Raw genomic sequence first — 20200 nt, 5'->3', positions numbered from 1 at the left:
AATATTAGCTGGGTGTGGTGGCGTGAGCCTGTAGTCCCAGCTGCTCAGAAGGCTGAGGCAGGAGGATCACTTGGGCTAGGAAGTAGAGGCTGCGGTGAGCTATGATCGTGCCACTGCACTCCAGCCTGGGCGACAGAGTAAGACCCTGTCTCTAAAAAATAAACAATAAATGCCTATGGACTGCACAATACTGTTGATTCCTCAATTCCTCTCTTGCTCTTTTGCATATTGGCAACAGAAAAAGTGTCATTTTCGGGCTGGGCACGGTGGCTCATGCCTGTAATCCCAACCCTTTCGGAGGCTGAGGCAGGTGGATCACTTGAGGTCAGGAGTTGGAGACCAGCCTGGCCAACATGGTGAAACCCTGTCTCTACTAAAAATACAAAAATTAGCTGGGTATGGTGGTGGTTGGAGGGGGAGGGCACCTGTAATCCCAGCTACTCAGGAGCCTGAGGCAGGAGAATAAATTGCTTGAACCTGGGAGGCGGAGGTTGTAGTGAGCTGAGATCGCGCCATTGCACTCTAGCCTGGGCGACAGAGCAAGACTCTGACTGAAAAAAAAAAAAAAGAAATAAAATAAAATAAAATGTCATTTTCAGAGGGCAAAGTGAGGAGGGTGCACCCTCAGGACATTCTTGCCTCAGCCTGGGGAAAGAGAGTTTAAGCAATTCCCCAGAAAGGCACAGGAACCTCAGCCCAGAGAGGGGCAGCTTCCTGCCTCGGGTAGCACAGCCTTAGGCTCCAAGAGTCCCTCGTCTCTACCTCCCCAAGTTCAAATGTGCATGCGTGAGGTTTCAAACCCAGCCCCAACGCTAACCCCTGGCTGCCTCCTCTTTCTGACTTCTCAGGGAAAAAAAACAACCACCACCACATACACACAAAAATCCCGCAAGTCAGGAAACATCCATCACGGGCTGTCCAGCCCAGGCCGGAGGGGCAGGGGTCAACAGGGAGGTGACCTCAAGGTCTCCGTGGGGACCAGGATCCGGCGGGGCTGGGGGTGAGAGGCTGGAAATTTTCCCACCCTGAGACTTTCCTGCGTCAACCCAGGAGGGCGCCCTGGATGCCGCCAGCCCTGCCCCCAACCTCCTTCCTCTCCTGACGGGGCAGCTTCCCGGCTAAGGATGGATGGGGAGGGCGCGCCAAGATGGAGCCACCAGGACCAGGAATGGACAGGCACTTTGAGACTGACCAGATGAGGGACCCTGGCTCAGAGTGGCCAAGGCCTGGCCTCAGAGCCACACAGCCGGGAGGTGTACATGGGTTGGCGTCGCTCCCGGCACACGCAGCCTCCCTCTGCCTCCACTGCCCTGCCCAGGAGCTGGAGCCCAGCCCGGCCTTGGGCGTGTGAGAAGCCACTGGCCCGGGGCCCTGCTCCCCCAGTCCTTCCTCCCCTCAACACACTCAGGACTCAGCCCTTCCTTGTGTTAAATAGAAACCTCTTTATTCTAAGTATCGAACGTTCCTTAATACATTGGATTGGGGCCAGACCTTGAGGTGGGGGAAAGGGGCGGGGGAGCTGGGATATTTCTGTAGAGACTTCCAGAACGCCACTCACCACTCTGGGCTATGGCAGGAGGGGAGGTGCTGGGAACAGGCTTCACGGCCTTGGGAAAGTCCTTTGTCTCTTTGGCCTCTGTTTCCCCCACCTTTTTTTTTTTTTTTTTTTTTTGAGAAAGGGTCTTGCTTTGTTGCCCAGGCTGGAGTGCAGTGGCACAATCATAGCTCACTGCAGCCTCAAACTCCAGCGATCCTCCAACCTCAGCCTCCCCAATAGCTGGGACTATAGGCACACACCACCATGCCCAGCTAATTTTTTATTTTTTGTAGAGATAGGGGGCAGGTCTCACTATGTTGCCCAGGCTGGTCTTGAACTCCTGGACTCAAGCAATCCTCCGGCCTCAGCCTCCTAAAGTGTTGAGATTACAGGCATGAGCCACCGTGCCTGGCCTTCATTTCCCTTCTGTACAGGGAGTTTGGGGTTGAGTGAGAAGACATCTAAGGGTCTTTCTATCCCAGGGGTGTGTGATCCCAGGCAGGGAGTCAGGAGAGGCGCCGTACGGGAGGTTGGCTTGTCAGCAGCATAGATGGGGTCACTAAGGCAGGCGGCTGGATGACCCTCAGCGCCGGGCCCGAGGCCGCACTAGAGACGGAGGCCGGGGCCGGGGCAGACAGGCCAAACTGGGCCTGGCCAGCCGGGAGAGGGGGAGGCGGCCCAGGAAGAGAGGGAAGCTGAGACAGAAAGATGGGCGGGGCACGGGGATGTCTGCAAAGAAGGCACGGTCCCGAGGGGGCGACAGGGCTCCCTCCTCAGAGAGTTCCAGGTCCCGGGCCACAGCCAGGATCTCCTGGCGGGCGGCTGTGTTGCGCAGGCCACGGATGTCGAGGAGGGCTGCCACGTGCTTCCTCCTGTGGGGAGAGGAACAGACAGGTGTGTGCAGCTCCCCAGCTCTAGACACACACCCAGCCCACCCCCAGACCCCACCTGACCCCCTCACCTGTCCCAGAACCTGCCTCTGTGCCCCCTCCAGAGCCTTCCATCCAATCAGCTCCCTCGCCCAGGCCCTCACCTCATACCAGGTCCCTCCAGAACTTCACTTCCAACCATCTCCAAATCCCCCTTACAACCAACTCCAGAACCAGCCCTGCAATTCTCCTTTTCACCCCAAGCCTCAGCTCGTGATTAAAGTTCACCTTCTCTGCTGGGTGCAGTGGCTCACGCCTGTAATCCCAGCACTTTGGGAGGCCAAGGCGGGTGGATAACCTTAGGTCAGGAGTTCGAGACCAGCCTGGCCAACGTGGCGAAACCCTATCTGTACTAAAAATAAATAATAATAATAATAATTAATAAATAGCTGGGTGTGGTGGCAGGCGCTTATAATCCTAGCTACTCGGGAGTCTGAGGCAAGGGAATCGCTTGAACTTGGGAGGCAAAGGTTGCAGTGAGCTGAGATCGTGCCACTGCAGTCCAGCCCAGGTGATAGAGTGAGACTCCGTTTCAAAAGTAAAAAAAAACAGAGGCTGGGCGCGGTGGCTCACGCCTGCAATCCCAGCACTTTGGGAGGCCGAGGCGGGCGGATCACGAGGTCAGGAGATTGAGACCATCCTGGCCAACACGGTGAAACCCCGTCTCTACTAAAAGTACTAAAATTAGCCGGGCGTGGTGGCGGGCGCCTGTAGTCCCAGCTACTCAGGAGGCTGTGGCAGGAGAAGGGCATGAACACGGGAGGTGGGGCTTGCAGTGAGCCGAGATCGCACCACTGCACTCAGGCCTGGGCAACAAGCAGGACTCCGTCTCAAGAAAAAAAAAAAGAAAGAAACCTTGTACCCCACTCCCCCTAAATCCTCAGCCCTAGGCACCTCCTAATCTCCTCAAGCTCAACCCCCTAAACCCAACCCAGCTAGCAAACTCTCAAACTTAGCTACAGATTTAAGTTCTGACTCATGATCCAATATTCAAGTTCAGAAACTCCATTATCAGCAAGAATACTGGGACTTCTTGGGACCCCATGGGACTCCAGGAATCTGCGCCTTCCCAAGGACATGACCCTATCCCCCAGAACCAGAACTGACCACCCTGAATCAGTTCCAGGACCCCCACCCTCAGTGCTGAAACTGAAACCCACTCATGCCTCACTCCTTGTTTTTCTGGGGTTCTGTTTCTGAGTATAGAATGTCTGTCTGCCTGAATAGCACTGCAGGGACTGGCAGTGCTCCAGCAGCCACCACCACTGCCACCACCATCCAGCACTGTCACGTGGTTGTGTAGTGTGTTGATCTGGTGCACTAGTTTTTTTTTGTTGTTTTTTTTTTTGAGACAGAGTCTAGCTCTGTTGGCCAGGCTGGAGTGCAGTGGCACAATCTTGGCTCACTGCAACCCCTGCCTCCCGGGCTTAAGCAATTCTCCTGCCTCAGCCTTCCGAGTAACTGGGATTACAGGCGTGTGCCATCACACCTGGCTAATTTTTGTATTTTTAGTAGAGATGGGGTTTCACCATGTTGGCCAGGCTGGCCTCGAACTCCTGACCTCAGGTAATCCGCCTGCCTCAGCCTCCCAAAGTGCTGAGATTACAGGCATGAGCCACCGTGCCCAGCCAATCTGGTGCACTAGTTTTAGAGCCAGTCTACTGCCTGGGTTCAAGTTCCACCTTTGCCACTTGCTAGGCGTGGTATTTCAATAGCTTTAATTATACCCCTTACAGGCCAAGTGCAGTGGCTCACACCTGCAATCTCAGCACTTTGGGAGGCAGAGGCAGGTGGATCACCTGAGCTCAGGAGTTCAAGACCAGCATGGCCAACTTGGTGAAACCCGCTCTCTACTAAAGATACAAAAATTAGCTGGGTGTGGTGGCACATGCCTATACTTGGGAGGCTGAGGCAGAAGAATCGCTTGAACCCGGGAGACAGAGGTTGCAGTGAGCTGAGATCACTTCATCCTGGGCGACAAAGTGAGATTCTGTCTCAAAAAACAAAGCAAAACAACAACAACAAAATACCCCTTATAAAGTTGGCATGGGCTGGGCAACGGTGGCTCATGCTTCCCTGTTTGTAGGAAGCTGAGGCAGGCAGATCACTTGAGCCCAGAAGTTCAAGACCAGCCTGGGCAACATGGTGAAACCCATCTCTACAAAAAAATACAAAAAATTAGCTGGGCATTGTGGTGCATGCCTGTGGTCCCAGCTACTCAGGAGGCTGAGGTGGGAGGACTGCTCGAGCCCAGGAGGTCAACGCTGCAGTGAACCATGATTGTGCCACTGCACTCCAGCCAGGGAAACAGAGTAAGACCCTGTCTCAAAAAAAAAAAAAAAAAAAAGGTTGGCATGTAAGATGCTTATTTAGGTCTGAAATAAGAACTCATTGAATGAGAACTGCAATTGTTACTATAGTCATGGATGATGATGATGATGATGTTGATGATGATAAATTTCCCTAATAACCCTATGACGAGAATACTATTATCCCCATGGAACGGATGAGGAAACTGAGGCTCTGAGAAGGTCACATAGAAAGGAAGTGACCTAGCAGGCGTTGAATGCCGCCTGCGCCTGCCGCTGTCCCAGTGCGTGTGCGCCCGTGTGCCCTGCGTGTCCCTGAGTCCCCCGCGGCTCCCCTGCGGGCCGGCCCTTCCTGCCTCCGGGCAGCCCTGCGCCCCCCCTGCCCTGGGCTTCCTGTGACCGCCTGTTTGTTTGTGAGCCCTGGTGGCGGTGGCGGCGGAGGCAGCAGCAGCGGCAGGAGAAGGAGGGAAATCGTATTAATAATGCCCTGGTTCCAACAGGAAACGGCCGTCAGACACGCTCGCCAGCTCCCTCCCTCGCCCAGGAGGCAGGAAACATGGGGACGGATGCCAAGGCCGCCAGGAGACCTCGGCCAGGCACTGCAAAGCCCCGGCCCAGGCGGGGTGTCTCACCTGATGTCTGGGTAGTCGCGCACCAGCACTCCCACCTCCACCTGGATGCTGGGCGTGTCTTCCAGCTGCAGGACTTCAGCCAAATGGGGCACCACGGCGTCCAGCCACAAGGCCTGGGACTCCTGCAGGGGAGGGAGGACGCAGGGCTCACACCCTCCCAAGATTGACCCTGCCAATTCCTGCCCCCACGGCCTGTTATCCCATCTCTAAAATGTAGCAGAAACCAGGCGTGGTGGCTCAAGCTCGTAATCCCAGCACTTTGGGAGGAGGCTGAGGTGGGCAGATCACTAGAGGTCAGGAGTTCAAGACCAACCTGGCCAACATGGTGAAACCCCATCTCTACTAAAAATACAAAAATTAGCCAGGCGTGGTGGTGCACACCTGTAATCCCAGCTACTCAGGAGACTGAGGCAGGAGAATCACTTGAAATCGAGAGGCAGAGGTTACGGTGAGTGGACACTGCACGACTGCACTCCAGCCTGGGCGATGGAGCAAGACTCTGTTTCAAAAATAAAGAATAAAAATCAAAATAGGCTGGGTGCAGTGGCTCACACCTGTAATCCCAGCACTTTGGGAGGCCGAGGTGGGTGGATCACGAGGTCAGGAGATCGAGACCATCCTGGCTAACATGGTGAAACCCCATCTCTACAAAAAATACAAAAAATTAGCTGAGCGTGGTGGCGGGCGCCTGTAGTCCCAGCTATTCGGGAGGCTGAGGCAGGAGAATGGTGTGAACCCGGGAGGCAGAGCTTGCAGTGAGCCGAGATTGCACCACTGCACTCCAGCCTGGCGATACAGCGAGACTCTGTCTCAAAAATAAATAAATAAAATAAATAAAATAATAAAAATAAAAAATAAAATGTAGCAGAAGACATACTGTGGTCACATTTGAGAAAAATCCATAATATAATCTCCTCCCAGTTTTGCAGATAATTTGGAACTCTGGGACTTCTCCAAACCTCTTCCAAGTTTGCAAAATCTTGCCTTTGGGGGAGTGGAGACTGGATAAAGTGTACAAGGAAGCTTCCTGCATTCTTTCTTACATCTGCATGTGAATCTACAATTATCTCAAAAATTTTCCAAAGAAAACATTCCAAGGACTCCGGGCTTGAGACTCCGGGAAGAGCGACTGAATGAGGCCCTTCCAGCCCAGCTGAATACAACTGGGTACAAATAAGATCTGGCGGTTTTTAATTCCAGGGTTTAGAAATGTTAGGATTTCTGCATTTCTCTTGCATGTATCTTCTCTGTAGGTTCATGGAGTCTTTTTTTTTTTTTTTTTTTTGTTTTTGAGACTGAGTCTCCAGGTTGGAATGCAGTGGCAGGATTTCGGCTCACCGCAACCTCCCCCTCTTAGTTCAAGGGATTCTCCTGCCTCAACCTCCCAAGTAGCTGGGACTACAGGCATGAGCCACCACACCCGGGTAATTTTGGTAATGCAAGGAGTTTTAACTCTGAGGCAGGCACCGTCCTAAGTACTTAACAGGAATTAACCAATCTGATCCTCAAAACAATGGATAGGGACCATTATTCGCCTTAACAGCCAAGGAAAGTGCCCAGAGGCGAGTTCTCAGAGCAAGAAAGCCAGGTTTTAAGTGCAAAGGGTGTGGATCAAAGTTACTGGTTGCTATTGACCAGAAGTTGGCTGAGAGTTTCTGTCCTGAGCCCTGCCCCTCTCCCCTTGGCTTTTGAGACCTGAGATTCTCGGAAGCCAAGCCTTGTCCTGGTTTCTGAAAGCCCCCCAACCGCGTCCCGACACTGACCAGCCGCCGGAACAGCCTCTGCAGTTGCGCAGCGTCCTCCCGGAGCCTCCCAGCCACGCGGGTGCGGGTCCGCGCCGAGCTGCAGCGCAGGCGCCCACGGAGCAGGGGCCGCACGTACTCGACCAGCGCCCGCCGGTGCAGCTCGGCCACCAGCGCCTGGAAGCGGAGGAGGGAAGCCCGAGGGGTGTGAGCCATGCCCCACTGACTCCCATCCCGCCAGTCTGAAGGCCAGCCCCACCCCACTCGCCCATATCCACTCAGGCACCCATGGGCACCCTTCCCGTGCCCACGCCCCAGCCCCCAGCCCCATCCTAGGATGTCTTCCCTGGCCCCCTAATAAGCCCGCAGACAGCCCCTGCCGGCCCCCAAAGGGTGCTCCATCCCAGCCTCCCTATTCCCCAAGCTCCACTCTCAGGGGCCCTGACTCAGTCTGCACCCCGCCTTACACCCCAGTTCCACGCACACGCCTCCCCGCAGACCCTGGGCAGGGGCCACCTCTTCCATCCATAGGGAGCCGCTCCCCACCTTAGAGGGCTTTCCTCCAGCAGGAGTGTTCTTGCTCTCCCAACCTCCCCTCTTCCCGCCCCTTTCCCCTTTCCTCCTCCCCTCTTCTCCTCCACCCTCACCTCCCCTCCCCTCAGGCAGGCGCACCTGGTAAGGCTCATCCTGCATTCTGCGCAGGGCCAGGGCCTGGGCACCCAGCGTGCCCACGATGCCATCCAGGGCCTCCGGGCTGCTCAGCCACTTCCGGCGCATCAGCTTGTTGAAGTGTGGCTGGCAGGGACAGAGTAGGGGGTAATGGCTCTCCTCCCTCCCACCCTCCTTCTTCACTTAGGAATTTGTTCCTGGAACCCTGCTCCGTGTTGAACCAAGGCTGTGTGGTGCTCTGAACACATGGGGAACAGATGGCCCCAGCCCTGGCATCCTGGGACTCACAGTCCAGAAGGGGAGACAGACTGGTCCCCAGGTAGTGATGACCAAAAGCTGGCAAGGCTGGGACCCGGGAGCCCAGGGGTTTAGGAAGCCCAGAGGGGATGCCTGACTCAGCATAGAGCCTAGGAGGGCTTCATGGAGGAAGGGACACCAGAACTGATGCCCTGGTGATGACCTTCCTTAGCCAAGGGAGGGATGGGGGAGGGAGTGGCTCAATGGGAGAAAATCGTGAGTATTAAGACAGTTCAGATTTCAGATGGGCATGCCAGGGAGAGGACCAGCAAAAACGTCAGAGTGGCTGATGAAAACAGGGGACTTCATTTAAAAATTATTAAGGGGCCGGGCGCGGTGGCTCACGCCTGTAGTCCCCGCACTCTGGGAGGCCGAGGCGGGCGGATCACAAGGTCAGGAGATCCAGACCATCCTGGCTAACATGGTGAAACCCCATCTCTACTAAAAATACAAAAAAATTAGCCAGGCGTGGTGGTGGGCGCCTGTAGTCCCAGCTACCCGGGAGCCTGAGGCAGGAGAATGGCGTGAATACGGGAGGCAGAGCTTGCAGTGAGCCAAGATGGCGCCACTGCACTCCAGCCTGGGTGACAGAGTAAGACTCAATCTCAAAAAAAAGAAAAAAAATTAAGGGCTGGGCACAGTGGTTCACACCTGTAATCCCAGCACTTTGGGAGGCCGAGGCAGGAGGGTAGCTTGAGCCCAGGAGTTTGAGACCAGCCTGACATTGCGAGACCCCTTCTATACAAAACATTTAAAAGTTAGCTGGGACTGGGCGTGGTGGCTCGCGCTTGTAATCCTAGCACTTTGGGAGGCTGCAGCGGGTAGATCACCTGAAGTCAGGAGTTCAACCCTGTCTCTACTAAAATACAAAAATTAGCCGGGTGTGGTGGCGTGCAACTGTAGTTCCAGCTACTCTGGATGCTGAGACAGCAGAATTGCTTGAACCTGGGAGGTGGAGGCTGCAGTGAGCCGAGATCGCACCACTGCACTCCAGCCTGGGTGACAGAGTAAGAGTCCGTCTCAAAAATAAGTAAACAAATAAAAATAATAAAAATTAGCTAGGTATGGTGTCATGTGCCTGTAGTCCCAGCTACTCAGGAGGCTGAGGTGGGAGGATCGCTTGAGCCCAGGAGTTCAAGGCTGTGGTAAAATATGATCATGATACTGCACTCCAGCCTGGGTAACAGAGGGAGGCCCTGTCTCAAAAAAAAAAAAAAGAAAAAGTAAGAACTTTGGCCGGGCGCGGTGGCTCAAGCCTGTAATCCCAGCACTTTGGGAGGCCGAGACGGGCGGATCACGAGGTCAGGAGATCGAGACCATCCTGGCTAACACGGTGAAACCCCGTCTCTACTAAAAAAATACAAAAAACTAGCCGGGCGAGGTGGCGGGCGCCTGTAGTCCCAGCTACTCGGGAGGCTGAGGCAGGAGAATGGCGGGAACCCGGAAGGCGGAGCTTGCAGTGAGCTGAGACCCGGCCACAGCACTCCAGCCTGGGCGACAGAGCGAGACTCCATCTCAAAAAAAAAAAAAAAAAAAAAAAAAAAAAAGAACTTTAAGACATATTTTTAAAATTCATTAACTATGCACAGCCCTTAAGGGGAGGAGGACGAATTGCTTCCACATTCCACTTCCTAGATCTGGTTGAGAAAACAGGTTCCCCATCTGGGGCACTTAGGAAGGAATATAGTAAATGCCTCAGTTAATAACATCCTCCTTTTTGAAAGTTGCCTTTTCTCTCCACCCTTGAGTAGATCCGGTATTTGATGAAACTTGTGAAAGTGGGTGGAACCTGTCTTGCCCCCTCTTTTCTAGAATGCACTGTATATATATGCAACTGTGACTTTCAAGGAAATGTGTTTGCCATTTGCTGATTCTGGGGGAAGTTAATTTCTAACTTCTTTCACTGGTTAATGAAGGAAAGCATTGCACCTTGCAAATGCACCAAATGAATTGAGTTCATCATTTTAAAAACTGTCTTTTGACCAGGCAGACTTATTGAAAAATTATTAAGGGGCCAGGCATGATGGCTCATGCCTGTAATTCCAGCACTTTGGAAGGCTGAGGTAGGTGGATCATGAGGTCAGGAGTTCAAGACCAGCCTGGCCAACAAGGTGAAACCCTTATCTCTACTAAAAATACAAAAACTTAGCTGAGTGTGATGGCGGGCGCCTCTAATCCCAGCTACTCGGGAGGCTGAGGCAGGAGAATCTCTTGAACCTGGGAGGTGGAGGTTGCAGTGAGCTGAGATTGAGCCACTGCACTCCAGCCTCAGCAACAAGAGAAAAACTCCATCTCAAAAAAAAAAAAAAAAAAATGTTAAGGGCTGGGTACGGTGGCTCATGCCTGTAATCCCAGCCCTTTGGGAGGCTGAGGCTCGAGAATTGCTTGAGCCCAGGGCAGCATAGTGAGACTCCCTCTCTGTAATTTTTTTTTTTAAATTAGCTGGGCATGGTGGCCCACACTGTGGTCCTAGCTGCTTAGGAGACTGACATGAGAGGATCGCGTAAGCCCAGGAGGTTGAGGCTGCAGTGAGCTATGATCATGCAATTGCACTCCAGCCTGGGCGACAGGACAAGATTCTATCTCTAAAAACAAAAACAAAAACAAAACTCTTTTTCCCCATCCAGAACAAAAAATAATAATAACTTTAAGACAGTGACGGAGAGCATTAAACCAAGCTTGGGCCTTTCGAAGTGTGTGTTTTGAGGGTGAGGGGAGCTGTGCGACCCTGAAGCCGGTTTTGAGGCTTATTCCAGGTATAAGACAGGGAGGGGAGAGGTGAGGCTGGGGCAGGCCTGGGGTGCACAGGGCCTCCTGGGCTGGGGGAGAAGCCCCAGCTTTCTCCTGAGGGCAGTAGGGAGTCATGGCCAGTTTTGTGCTGGGGAGGGAGAGGGTCAGATTTGTGCTTTACCAAAATGGGAGGAGGCTGGAACAAAGGGGAAAGCGGAGATAGGGAGGGAATGAAAGAGTGAGGAGGGGGAAGAGGAGAATCCAAGTGGTAGAATTCATAGGATGAAGTGAGTGACGGAGGGAAAGGAGGTATCTGGAGGAGACCAGAGACCCTGGAGATGGGCAGGTTGTGGGTCTCTCCCTGATACAGGGGCAAGGGGAGGGTTGGGGGAGAGGCTGCAGTCTGGGTGGACACAGGGCATGTGAGGTTCGGAGACATGCCCAGGATGGTATCCACGGGGGGGGGTCTAATTCCCTCTTCAGCTCAGCCTCAGCACCCCCTCCTGTTCTCTCACCCTGACAGCAGCCCAGTTTTCTTTTATTGTTTGTTTTTGTTTTTGTTTTTAAGGTAGGGTCTCACTGTATTGCCCAGGCTAGTCTCGAACTGCTGAGCTCAAGCGATCCTCCCACCTCAGCCTCCCAAAGTGCTGGGATTACAACAGGTGTGACCCACCATGTCTAGCGTGTTGCTGGGGGTTTTTTGTTTGTTTGTTTCTTTTGAGATAGAGTCTCACTCTGTCACCAGGCTGGGATGCAGTGGCGCCATCTCGGCCCATGGCAAGCTCCGCCTCTCAGTTCAAGCAATTCTCCTGCCTCAGCCTCCTGAGTAGCTGGGATTACAGGCACCTGCCACCATGCCCAGCTAGTTTTTGTATTTTTAGTAGAGAAGGGGTTTCACCGTGTTGGCCAGGATGGTCTCGATCTCTTGACTTTGTGATCTGCCTGCCTTGGCCTCCCAAAGTGCTGGGATTACACGTGTGAGCCACTGCGCCCGGCAGGGTGTTTGTTTTTTTCTTTTTTGAGACAGAGTCTTGCACTGTCTCCCAGGCTGGAGTGCAATGGTGCGAACACGGCTCACTGCATCCTTGACTTCCTGGGCTCAAGCAATCTTCCCACTTCAGCCTCCCAAGTACCTGCAACCACAGGCATGCACCACTACACCCAGCTTATTGTTTTTTATTTTTTGTAGAGATAACGTCTTACTATGTTGCCCAGGTTGGTCTCCAACTCCTGGGCTTAAGCGATCCTCCCGCCTCAGCTCCCAAAGTGCTGGGATTACAGGTGTGAGCCACCGTGCCTGGCCAGCTCTGTTTACTGAACCTCCAAAAATGGAGCAAGGCATGAGGGAACCCACATAATGCCTGGGCCCTGGTGATTCTCCCAGGGTCCACACCCTGGCTGATGCTCACATACACATGCATACTCATGCACACAGCACACACACACACACACACTCTCCCTCAAAAGCCTACAGCCATTCATACACTCACACAGGCATGCAAGCACAGCACTGTGTCCTATCTCTTCATGTCTCTAGCTGGTTCTTTTTTTTCTTTTTTTTTTTTTTTTTTGAGACAGAGTCTCCCTCTGTTGCCCAGGCTGAAGTACAGTGGCATGATCTCATCTCACCGCAACCTCTGCCTCCCAGGTTCAAGCGATTATCCTGCCTCAGCTTCCCGAGTAGCTGGGATTACAGGCACCTGCCACCATGCCCGGTTAATTTTTTGTATTTTTAGTAGAGATGCGGTTTCACCATGTTGGCCAGGCTGGTCTCAAACTCCTGACCTCAAGTGATCTGCCCGCCTTGGCTTCCCAAAGTGCTAAGATTACAGGCGTGAGCCACCATGAGCGGTCTATCTCTAGCTGGTTCTGATGTCTCTCCCTTTGTCCTTCTGTCCCAGTCTCTCTCCTTTCCTTCCTCCCTCACCTATCTTGTTTTCTCAGTCTTTCCCTGTTTCTTTTGCTTCTGCTCTCTCTGTCTCTGTCTGTCTCTCTCTCTCTCAAAACATACATAGTGGTTTATAAAGCCAGAGACAGTGGCTCATACCTGTAATCCCAGCTTGGGTGACAGAGCGAGACTCTGTCTCAAAAACAAAAACAAAAAAGCAAACATACGTAGTGTTTTTTGTTTGTTTTTTGTTTTTTTTTTGAGACGGAGTCTCGCTCTGTCACCCAGGCTGGAGTGCAGTGGCACAATCTTGGCTCACTGCAACGTCCACCTCCCGGGTTCATGCCATTCTCCTGCCTCAGCCTCCCTAGTAGCTGGGACTATAGGCACCTGCCACCACGCCCAGCTAATTTTTTGTATTTTTAGTAGAGACGGAGTTTCACCGTGTTAGCCAGGATGGTCTCCATCTCCTGACCTCGTGATCCGCCAGTCTCGGCCTCCCAAAGTGCTGGGATTACAGGCGTGAGTCACCATACCCGGCCACACAGTGGTTTATAGATTAAGACTGTAGATTCGCAATGGGCTCTGCCACTTGCTGGTCTCATCTTCCTCACCTGTAAAATGAACCTACAGCCCATCTCGTAGGATTGCGGTGAGAATTAAACGAGCCGATACTCTCAAGCACCTGGCACAGTGAGTCCTGAGAATGTGTTTGCTGTTGCTACGAAGTCTGTACATTTAAGATAGCAAGCTGGGGCCGGGCGCGGTGGCTCAAGCCTGTAATCCCAGCACTTTGGGAGGCCGAGGCGGGTGGATCACGAGGTCAGGAGATCGAGACCATCCTGGCTAACATGGTGAAACCCCGTCTCTACTAAAAATACAAAAAAACTAGCCGGGCGTGGTGGTGGGCGCCTGTAATCCCAACACTTTGGGAGGCCAAGTCAGGAGGATTGCTTGAGCCCAGGAGTTCAAGACCAGCCTGGGCAACATAGTGAGACACTGTCTCTACCAGAAATACAAATAAATAGGGAGGGCATGGTGGTTCATGCCTATAATCCCAGCACTTTGGGAGGCCAAGGTGGGCAGATCATGAGGCCATCCTGGCCGACATGGTGAAACCCCGTCTCTACTAAAAATACAAAAATTAGCTGGGCGTGGTGGCAAACACTATAGCATGGCAGGTGGCAGTAAGTGCTTTGGAGAAAAACAGCAGGAAGTTGGGAGGAGGGTTTCGTCTAGGGGCTTCTGTTTTTTTGTTTTTTGAGAGGGAGTCTCGCTCTGTCACCCAGGTTGGAGTGCAATGGCATGATCTCGGCTCACTGCAACCTCCGCCCCCTGGGTTCAGGCAATTCTCTTGCCTCAACCTCCAGAGTAGCTGGGATTACAGGCGTGTGCCGCCATGCCTGGCTAATTTGTGTAATTTTAGTAGAGACGGGGTTTTGCCATGTTGGCCAGGCTGGTCTCAAATTCCTGACCTCAAGTGATCCGTCCACCTTTGCCTCCCAAAGTGCTGGGATTACAGGCATGAGCCACCGCACCTGGCCTGGGCTTCTGTTTTAAATGGGGCAATCAGAGAAGGTCACACTGAGGTGACATTTGAGTCAAGACTTGAGGCAGGGCGTGGTGGCTCATACCTGTAATCCCAGCACTTTGGGAGGCCGAGCTGGGCAGATCACATGAGGCCAGGAGTTCGAGACCAGCCTGGCCAACATGGTGAAACCCCGTCTCTACTAAAACTACACAAAAATTAGCTCGGCGTGGTGGTGCATGCCTGTAGTTCCAGCTACTAGGGAGGCTGAGGCAGGAAAATTGCTTGAACCTGGGAGGCAGAGGTTGCAGTGAGCTGAGATTGTGCCACTCCACTCCAGCCTGGGCGACACAGGGAGACTCTGTCTCAAAACAAAACAAAACAAAGCAAAACAAAACAAGACTTGAAAGAGGCATGAGAAGGAGCTATGTGGCTGTGAGAGGGAGAGCGTTCCAGGCAGAGGGAAGGACAAGTGCAAAGGCCCTGAGGCAGGAATGTGCCTACTGGGTTAAGAGACAGCAAGGGGGCTAGTGTGGCTGGCATGGGGGTTAGCGGGAGAGTCGGGGAGCGGGCAGAGGGAGGAGATGAGGTCTGAGAGAGAGAGAGGGGAGAGGGAAGGGGCTGATTGTGCAGGGCTGTGGGGGCCACGGCGGGATTTTGGCATTTGCTCTGCATGAGCTGGGAGTTGTGGGAGGATTCTGAGCAAAGGGGAGTGGTTCACTGTATAACATGGGTTGAGCTTGTGTTATGGCCAGGAACACACTCCGCCTGCAGTCTCTCTCCTCAGTGCTCCCACCGACCCCCCACCACATTCACCAACCCACCTTTGCACCAAACCCTTATAGGGCGGGCACGAGGGCCTAGAGATGGGCGTAGGGGGCTCTGGTGTCTAGCAGAGCCTAAGCAGGGATTTGGGGGACCTCAGTGGAGAGGGGCTCCACCCAAACCTCAAGCCCACTCCTGCTGATGGCCCTCTGTTCTCCCCCTCGTCACATCCTCACGTCTTCCTTCCTGCACCCTCTCCACCCCACCAACAGGCCAGGCATGGCCCTAACCGCCCCCGCCACCCACCCCTGTGTGCTTCCCAAACACTGAGCTATGGGCTGAAGGGAACTGGAGGATGGTGGTTGGAGGTGGGGAGCACTTCCCTGTCCTAGCAAGGGCCCCAACCCTGGCCTCCCATCTCACTCACCTGCAGCTCCTGGAACAGCAGGTCGGCCACCACACGGTGGCAGAGCCGGGTCACATGGTCCAGAGCACTAGCAGATGCTTCCCGGGCCGGCTCGCTTTCTGGGGGCCCCACCCGGGCCAGGCGCTCGGCCAGAGCTCTGTAGGGATCAACAGAGGCAAAAGTGAGGGACCCCAACATCTCAGCCCAACTGCCTAGACCAGTCTCCCCTTAGGTAGAGCAGAGGGCCACAGGGGTGACAGGTCAGATGGGAGGCTGGGGAAGGTCAGGGACTCTGGAGAGGGGACAGGGGATACTTGACAGGTTGGGGGTGTCTGGGGATTGGGGATGTCTGGGGATGTCAGGGGACTCATGGATATTGGGAGGCTGAGGGATGGATGGCTAGGAGGTCTAGGGTATACTGGGGGAGGTCTTGCTGGGTCTTCGGGTCTCAGTTTCTCTTGGTGCTTTCTGGGTGAGAGTGGGGAGGCCTCCATTCTAAAAGTCTGTGGTTCTGATAGTCTACAACTCTGAAACTCTACCCTTACTCTTTTTTTTTTTTTTTTTTTTTTTTTTTTTTTTGAGACAGACTTTTGCTCTTGTTGTCCAGGCTGGAGTGCAGTGGCACGATCTCGGCTCACTGCAGCCTCCGCCTCCCAGGTTCAAGTGATTCTCCTGCCTCAGCTTTCCAAGTAGCTGGGAATACAGGTGCCCACCACCACACCCGGCTAATTTTTGTTATTTTTAGTAAAGACGGGCTTTCACCATGTTGGTCAGGCTGGTCTTGAAACCCTGGCCTCAAGAGATCTGCCCACCTTGGCCTCCCAAAGTGTGGAATTATAGGTGTGAGCCACTGCATCCTGCCCCAGCCATTTATTATTTATTTATTTATTTATTCTGAGACAAAGTGTCGCTTTGTTGCCTGGCTGGAGTGCAGTGGTGCAATCTCGGCTCACTGCAAACTCCGCCTCCCGGGTTCACGCCATTCTCCTGCCTCAGCCTCCCAAGTAGCTGGGACCACAGGCACCCGCCACCACGCCCAGCTAATTTTTTGTATTTTTAGTGGAGACGGGGTTTCACCGTGTTAGCCAGGATGGTCTCGATCTCCTGACCTCGTGATCTGCCCGCCTTGGCCTCCCAAAGTGCTGGGATTACAGGTGTGAGCCACCGCACCGGCCATTGTTATTATTTTTTGTAATACAAATGGTAGAATGGTATACCCACTTCTGCTCTTTCCTTCAACAGTTTGGAGACTTTTCCGTTAGGGCATGAAGAGTTCTCATGCTCCTTTTTAATATCTGAACTGGATTCCACTGCTTAGCTGTCCCATCATTTATTTAATTGGCCCCCGACAGATGGACAGTTGGTTCCATTTTTTCCAGGGAGGAACCCCGCACACATGTCATCTCCCATGAGCTTTTGGCCTCTAAAGGGTGGATTCCTAGAGGATCTGCTGGGTCAAGGTCCCAGTGTTTGTGATTTGGGCAGAAAGTGCTCGGTCTGGACTATTCTCCATTCAGCAATGGAAGAACACAGACTGCCACAATGATAGGAAATGGGAATGGCCAGGTGCGGTGGCTCACACTTGTAATGCCAGCATTTTGGGAGGCTGAGGCAGGAGCATCACTTGAGCCTGGGAGTTCAAGCCCAGCCTGGGTAACATAGAGAGACCCTCATCTCTTTTCTTTTTTTTTTTTGAGACAGAGTCTTGCTCTGTTGCCCAGGTTGCAGTGCAGTGACGGGATCTTGGCTCACTGCAACCTCCGCCTCCCGGATTCAAGCAATTCTCCCGCCTCAGCCTCCTGAGTAGCTGGGATTACAAGCACCTGTCATCATGCCTGGCTAATTTTTCTATTTTTTTTAGAGATAGGGTTTCACCGTGTTGATCAGGCTGGTCTTGAACTCCTGACCTCAGATGAACTGCCCACCTCAGCCTCCCAAAGTGCTGGGATTAGAGGTGTGAGCCACCGTACCCAGCTGACCCTCATCTCTCTCTCTCTTTTTTTTTGAGACGGAGTCTCACTCTGTTGCCCAAGCTGGAGTGCAGTGGTGCGATCTCGGCTCACTGCAAGCTCTGCCTCCTGGGTTCATGCCATTCTCCTGCCTCAGCCTCCTGAGTAGCTGGGACTACAGGCACCCGCCACCACGGCTGGCTAATTTTTTCGTATTTTTTGTTTGTTTGTTTTTTGAGACGGAGTCTTGCTCTGTGCCCCAGGCTGGAGTGCAGTGGCACGATCGCCCCCCGGGTTCATGCCATTCTCCTGCCTCAGCCTCCTGAGTAGCTGCGACTACAGGCGCCCGCCACCACGCCTGGCTAGTTTTTTGTATTTTTTTAGTAGAGACGGGGTTTCACGGTGTTAGCCAGGATGGTCTCGATCTCCTGACCTTGTGATCCGCCCGCCTTGGCCTCCCAAAGTGCTGGGATTACAGGCTTGAGCCACCGCGCCCAGCCATTTTTTCATATTTTTAGTAGAGATAGGGTTTCACCGTGTTAGCCAGGATGGTCTCGCTCTCCTTACCTCATGATCCACCTGCCTCGGCCTCCCAAAGTGCTGGGATTACAGGCGTGAGCCCCCACACTCACCCTCCATCTTTTTTTTTTTAATTAAACTAATCAAAAAGGATAAAAAGGCAAAAAAACAAACAAAAAAATTGTCATTCTTAAGAGTCTTGAGTCTGGGGTCTAGGTTTCTATAATTCGAACATTCCAATATTCAGATGCTCTGTGGTCCTATGGCTGTTTCAAGGACTCTCAGATTTTATGCTTCTAAGGTGCCATGCTCAGGCTTCCCTGAATCAGTTCTTCAATCCCCACCCAGGATCCGGGCATCCCAGGTCAGCTTCCACCTTGGATTGGTCCTCCCTCCATCACACCGGGGATGCCCTCACCTCAGCGGGGGGCCGCAGTTGACCAGGGCGATGGTCTTGCTGATATAGGTGTCAGGTAGCATCTCCCGGACTCCTGGGTTCTCATGGAATCGCTCCACGCGCTGCTGGAAGCTGGTGGGAGGAAAGGGGACAGATGGGGTGCTGCTGGGTCAGGGTTCCTGGCTGGGCACCCAGGCTGCCAAAGCCACCACCCCTGCGTTTGCACTCTACCTGTCCTCAGGTGACTCCCTCTCATCTCTCCTCTCTCTGTAGGATCCCAGGCCCCGATGCCCAACCCCAGCAGAGGTAACCCGTGCTCCCAGGTCCCCCTACCTCTGCAGGAACTCTGCCAGCCCCCCCAAGCAGCAGTGGGCCATCCGCTCCCCAAACTCCTGGCTGATGCGGGGCGCTCGCTCTGTGTGCTCTTCCAGCAGCTGCGAGGTCCAGGGCGACGAGAAGAGGTGAGGAGGGGGCAAGGTCTCACTTTCCCACGCCTGCGCCGTCCAGTCCATCCCCAAGCCTCCCTCCACCTCCTACCTCACACACATCCTGGGCCAGGCTGCTGTGCTGGTCCTCCAGGCTCCCCCAGTGCTCCTCGTCCTCCTGCAGCACTCGGAGAAGGGCGGCCCTGGTCTGAGCCTACAGTGGGGAGATGGGAGACAGGCAGGACTTGGGGGCTGCCTGGGGGTCTTTTTCTATCTCTTTGTCCCACCACAATCCCCTAGCCCTTAGCCCCAAACAGTTCTGGTTTCTAGCTGTGAGCTTGTCAAGGTGATGCTGGGGAGGGAGGCTGAGCCAGAAAACTTCCACAGCCCTTCCCACTCCTAACTCTGTGGTTTGGAACTTTATATCAAAAGTCTGTGGTTTGGCTGAGCGCAGTGGCTCATGCGCGTAATCCCAGTACTTTGGGAGGCCTAGGTGGGCAGATCACCTAAGGTCAACAGTTCGAGACCAGACTGGCCAACATGCAGAAGTCCCGTCTCTACTAAAAATACAAAATTAGCCGGGCGTGGTGGTGCATGCCTATAATCCCAGCTACTCGGGAGGCTGATGCAAGAGAATCACTTGAACCCAGGAGGAGGAGGTTGCAGTGAGCCGAGTTCGTGCCACTGCACTCCAGCCTAGGCAACAAGAGCGAAACTCCATCTCAAAAAAAAAAAAAGACACATGTACATTAATCTACATATACGTACATTAATGTACACGTGTATATTATTTACAATGTGTATATATATTTATGTTAATACGTATACATAAATGATGTATATTTAATATTTATATCCAATATACATTAAATTAAATATATTTAATATAAATCCTACTATTACATAATATGTATTAAGTATTATTTATATTAAATATTGTTTTTCTTTAGAGGCCGCGTCTTGCTCTGTCCCCCAGGCTGGCGTGCAGTGGCACCATCATGGCTCACTGCAGCCTCACACTCCTGGACTCAATCCTCCTGCCACAGATTCCTGAGTAGCTGAGGCTACAGGCACATGCCACCACACCCAGCTAACTTTTTAAATGTTTCACAAAACAATTTTTGTTGTTGTTGTTGTTGAGACGGTGTCTCACATTGTCACCCAGGCTGGAGTGCAGTGGCGCCATCTTGGCTCACTGCAACCTCCACCTCCCGGGTTCACGCCACTCTCCTGCCTCAGCCTCCCGAGTAGCTGGGACTACAGGCGCCCGCCACCACGCCTGGCTAATTTTTTGTATTTTTTGGGTAGAGACGGGGTTTCACCATGTTAGCCATGATGGTCTTGATCTCCTGACCTCGTCATCCACCCACCTCGGCCTCCCAAAGTGCTGGGATTATAGGCGTGAGCCACCGCGCCCGGCCCAGTTCTGTGATTTTCTTGTACTCTAAGGTTTGAAGTGTCCAGATATACTGAACCTT

General features: G+C 53.2%; 1 protein-coding gene across 2 annotated transcripts in view; it reads right to left on the bottom strand.

Moving 5' to 3' along the window:
- Positions 1-1422: 1422 nt before the first annotated feature.
- EXOC3L2 (exocyst complex component 3 like 2) overlaps positions 1423-20200 on the bottom strand; it is a 33664-nt gene continuing 14886 nt past the window's right edge. For both annotated transcript variants that reach the window (XM_031659155.1, XM_031659156.1), the window contains exons 5-12: positions 18835-18936; positions 18631-18731; positions 18319-18429; positions 15454-15589; positions 7822-7944; positions 7171-7326; positions 5408-5529; positions 1423-2409 (exon numbers count right to left, since the gene is read on the bottom strand). In XM_031659155.1, coding sequence (XP_031515015.1) covers positions 2121-2409; positions 5408-5529; positions 7171-7326; positions 7822-7944; positions 15454-15589; positions 18319-18429; positions 18631-18731; positions 18835-18936 — 1140 coding nt within the window. In that variant the 3' untranslated portion in view covers positions 1423-2120. The remainder of the gene's footprint in view (positions 2410-5407; positions 5530-7170; positions 7327-7821; positions 7945-15453; positions 15590-18318; positions 18430-18630; positions 18732-18834; positions 18937-20200) is intronic.

Source organism: Papio anubis, chromosome 20 (assembly GCF_008728515.1).
Source record: "Papio anubis isolate 15944 chromosome 20, Panubis1.0, whole genome shotgun sequence".
In the NCBI taxonomy this organism is placed as follows: Eukaryota; Metazoa; Chordata; class Mammalia; order Primates; family Cercopithecidae; genus Papio; species Papio anubis.
Note: the sequence above shows the minus strand (reverse complement) of the source record. Positions and strands in the feature narration are given on the sequence as shown.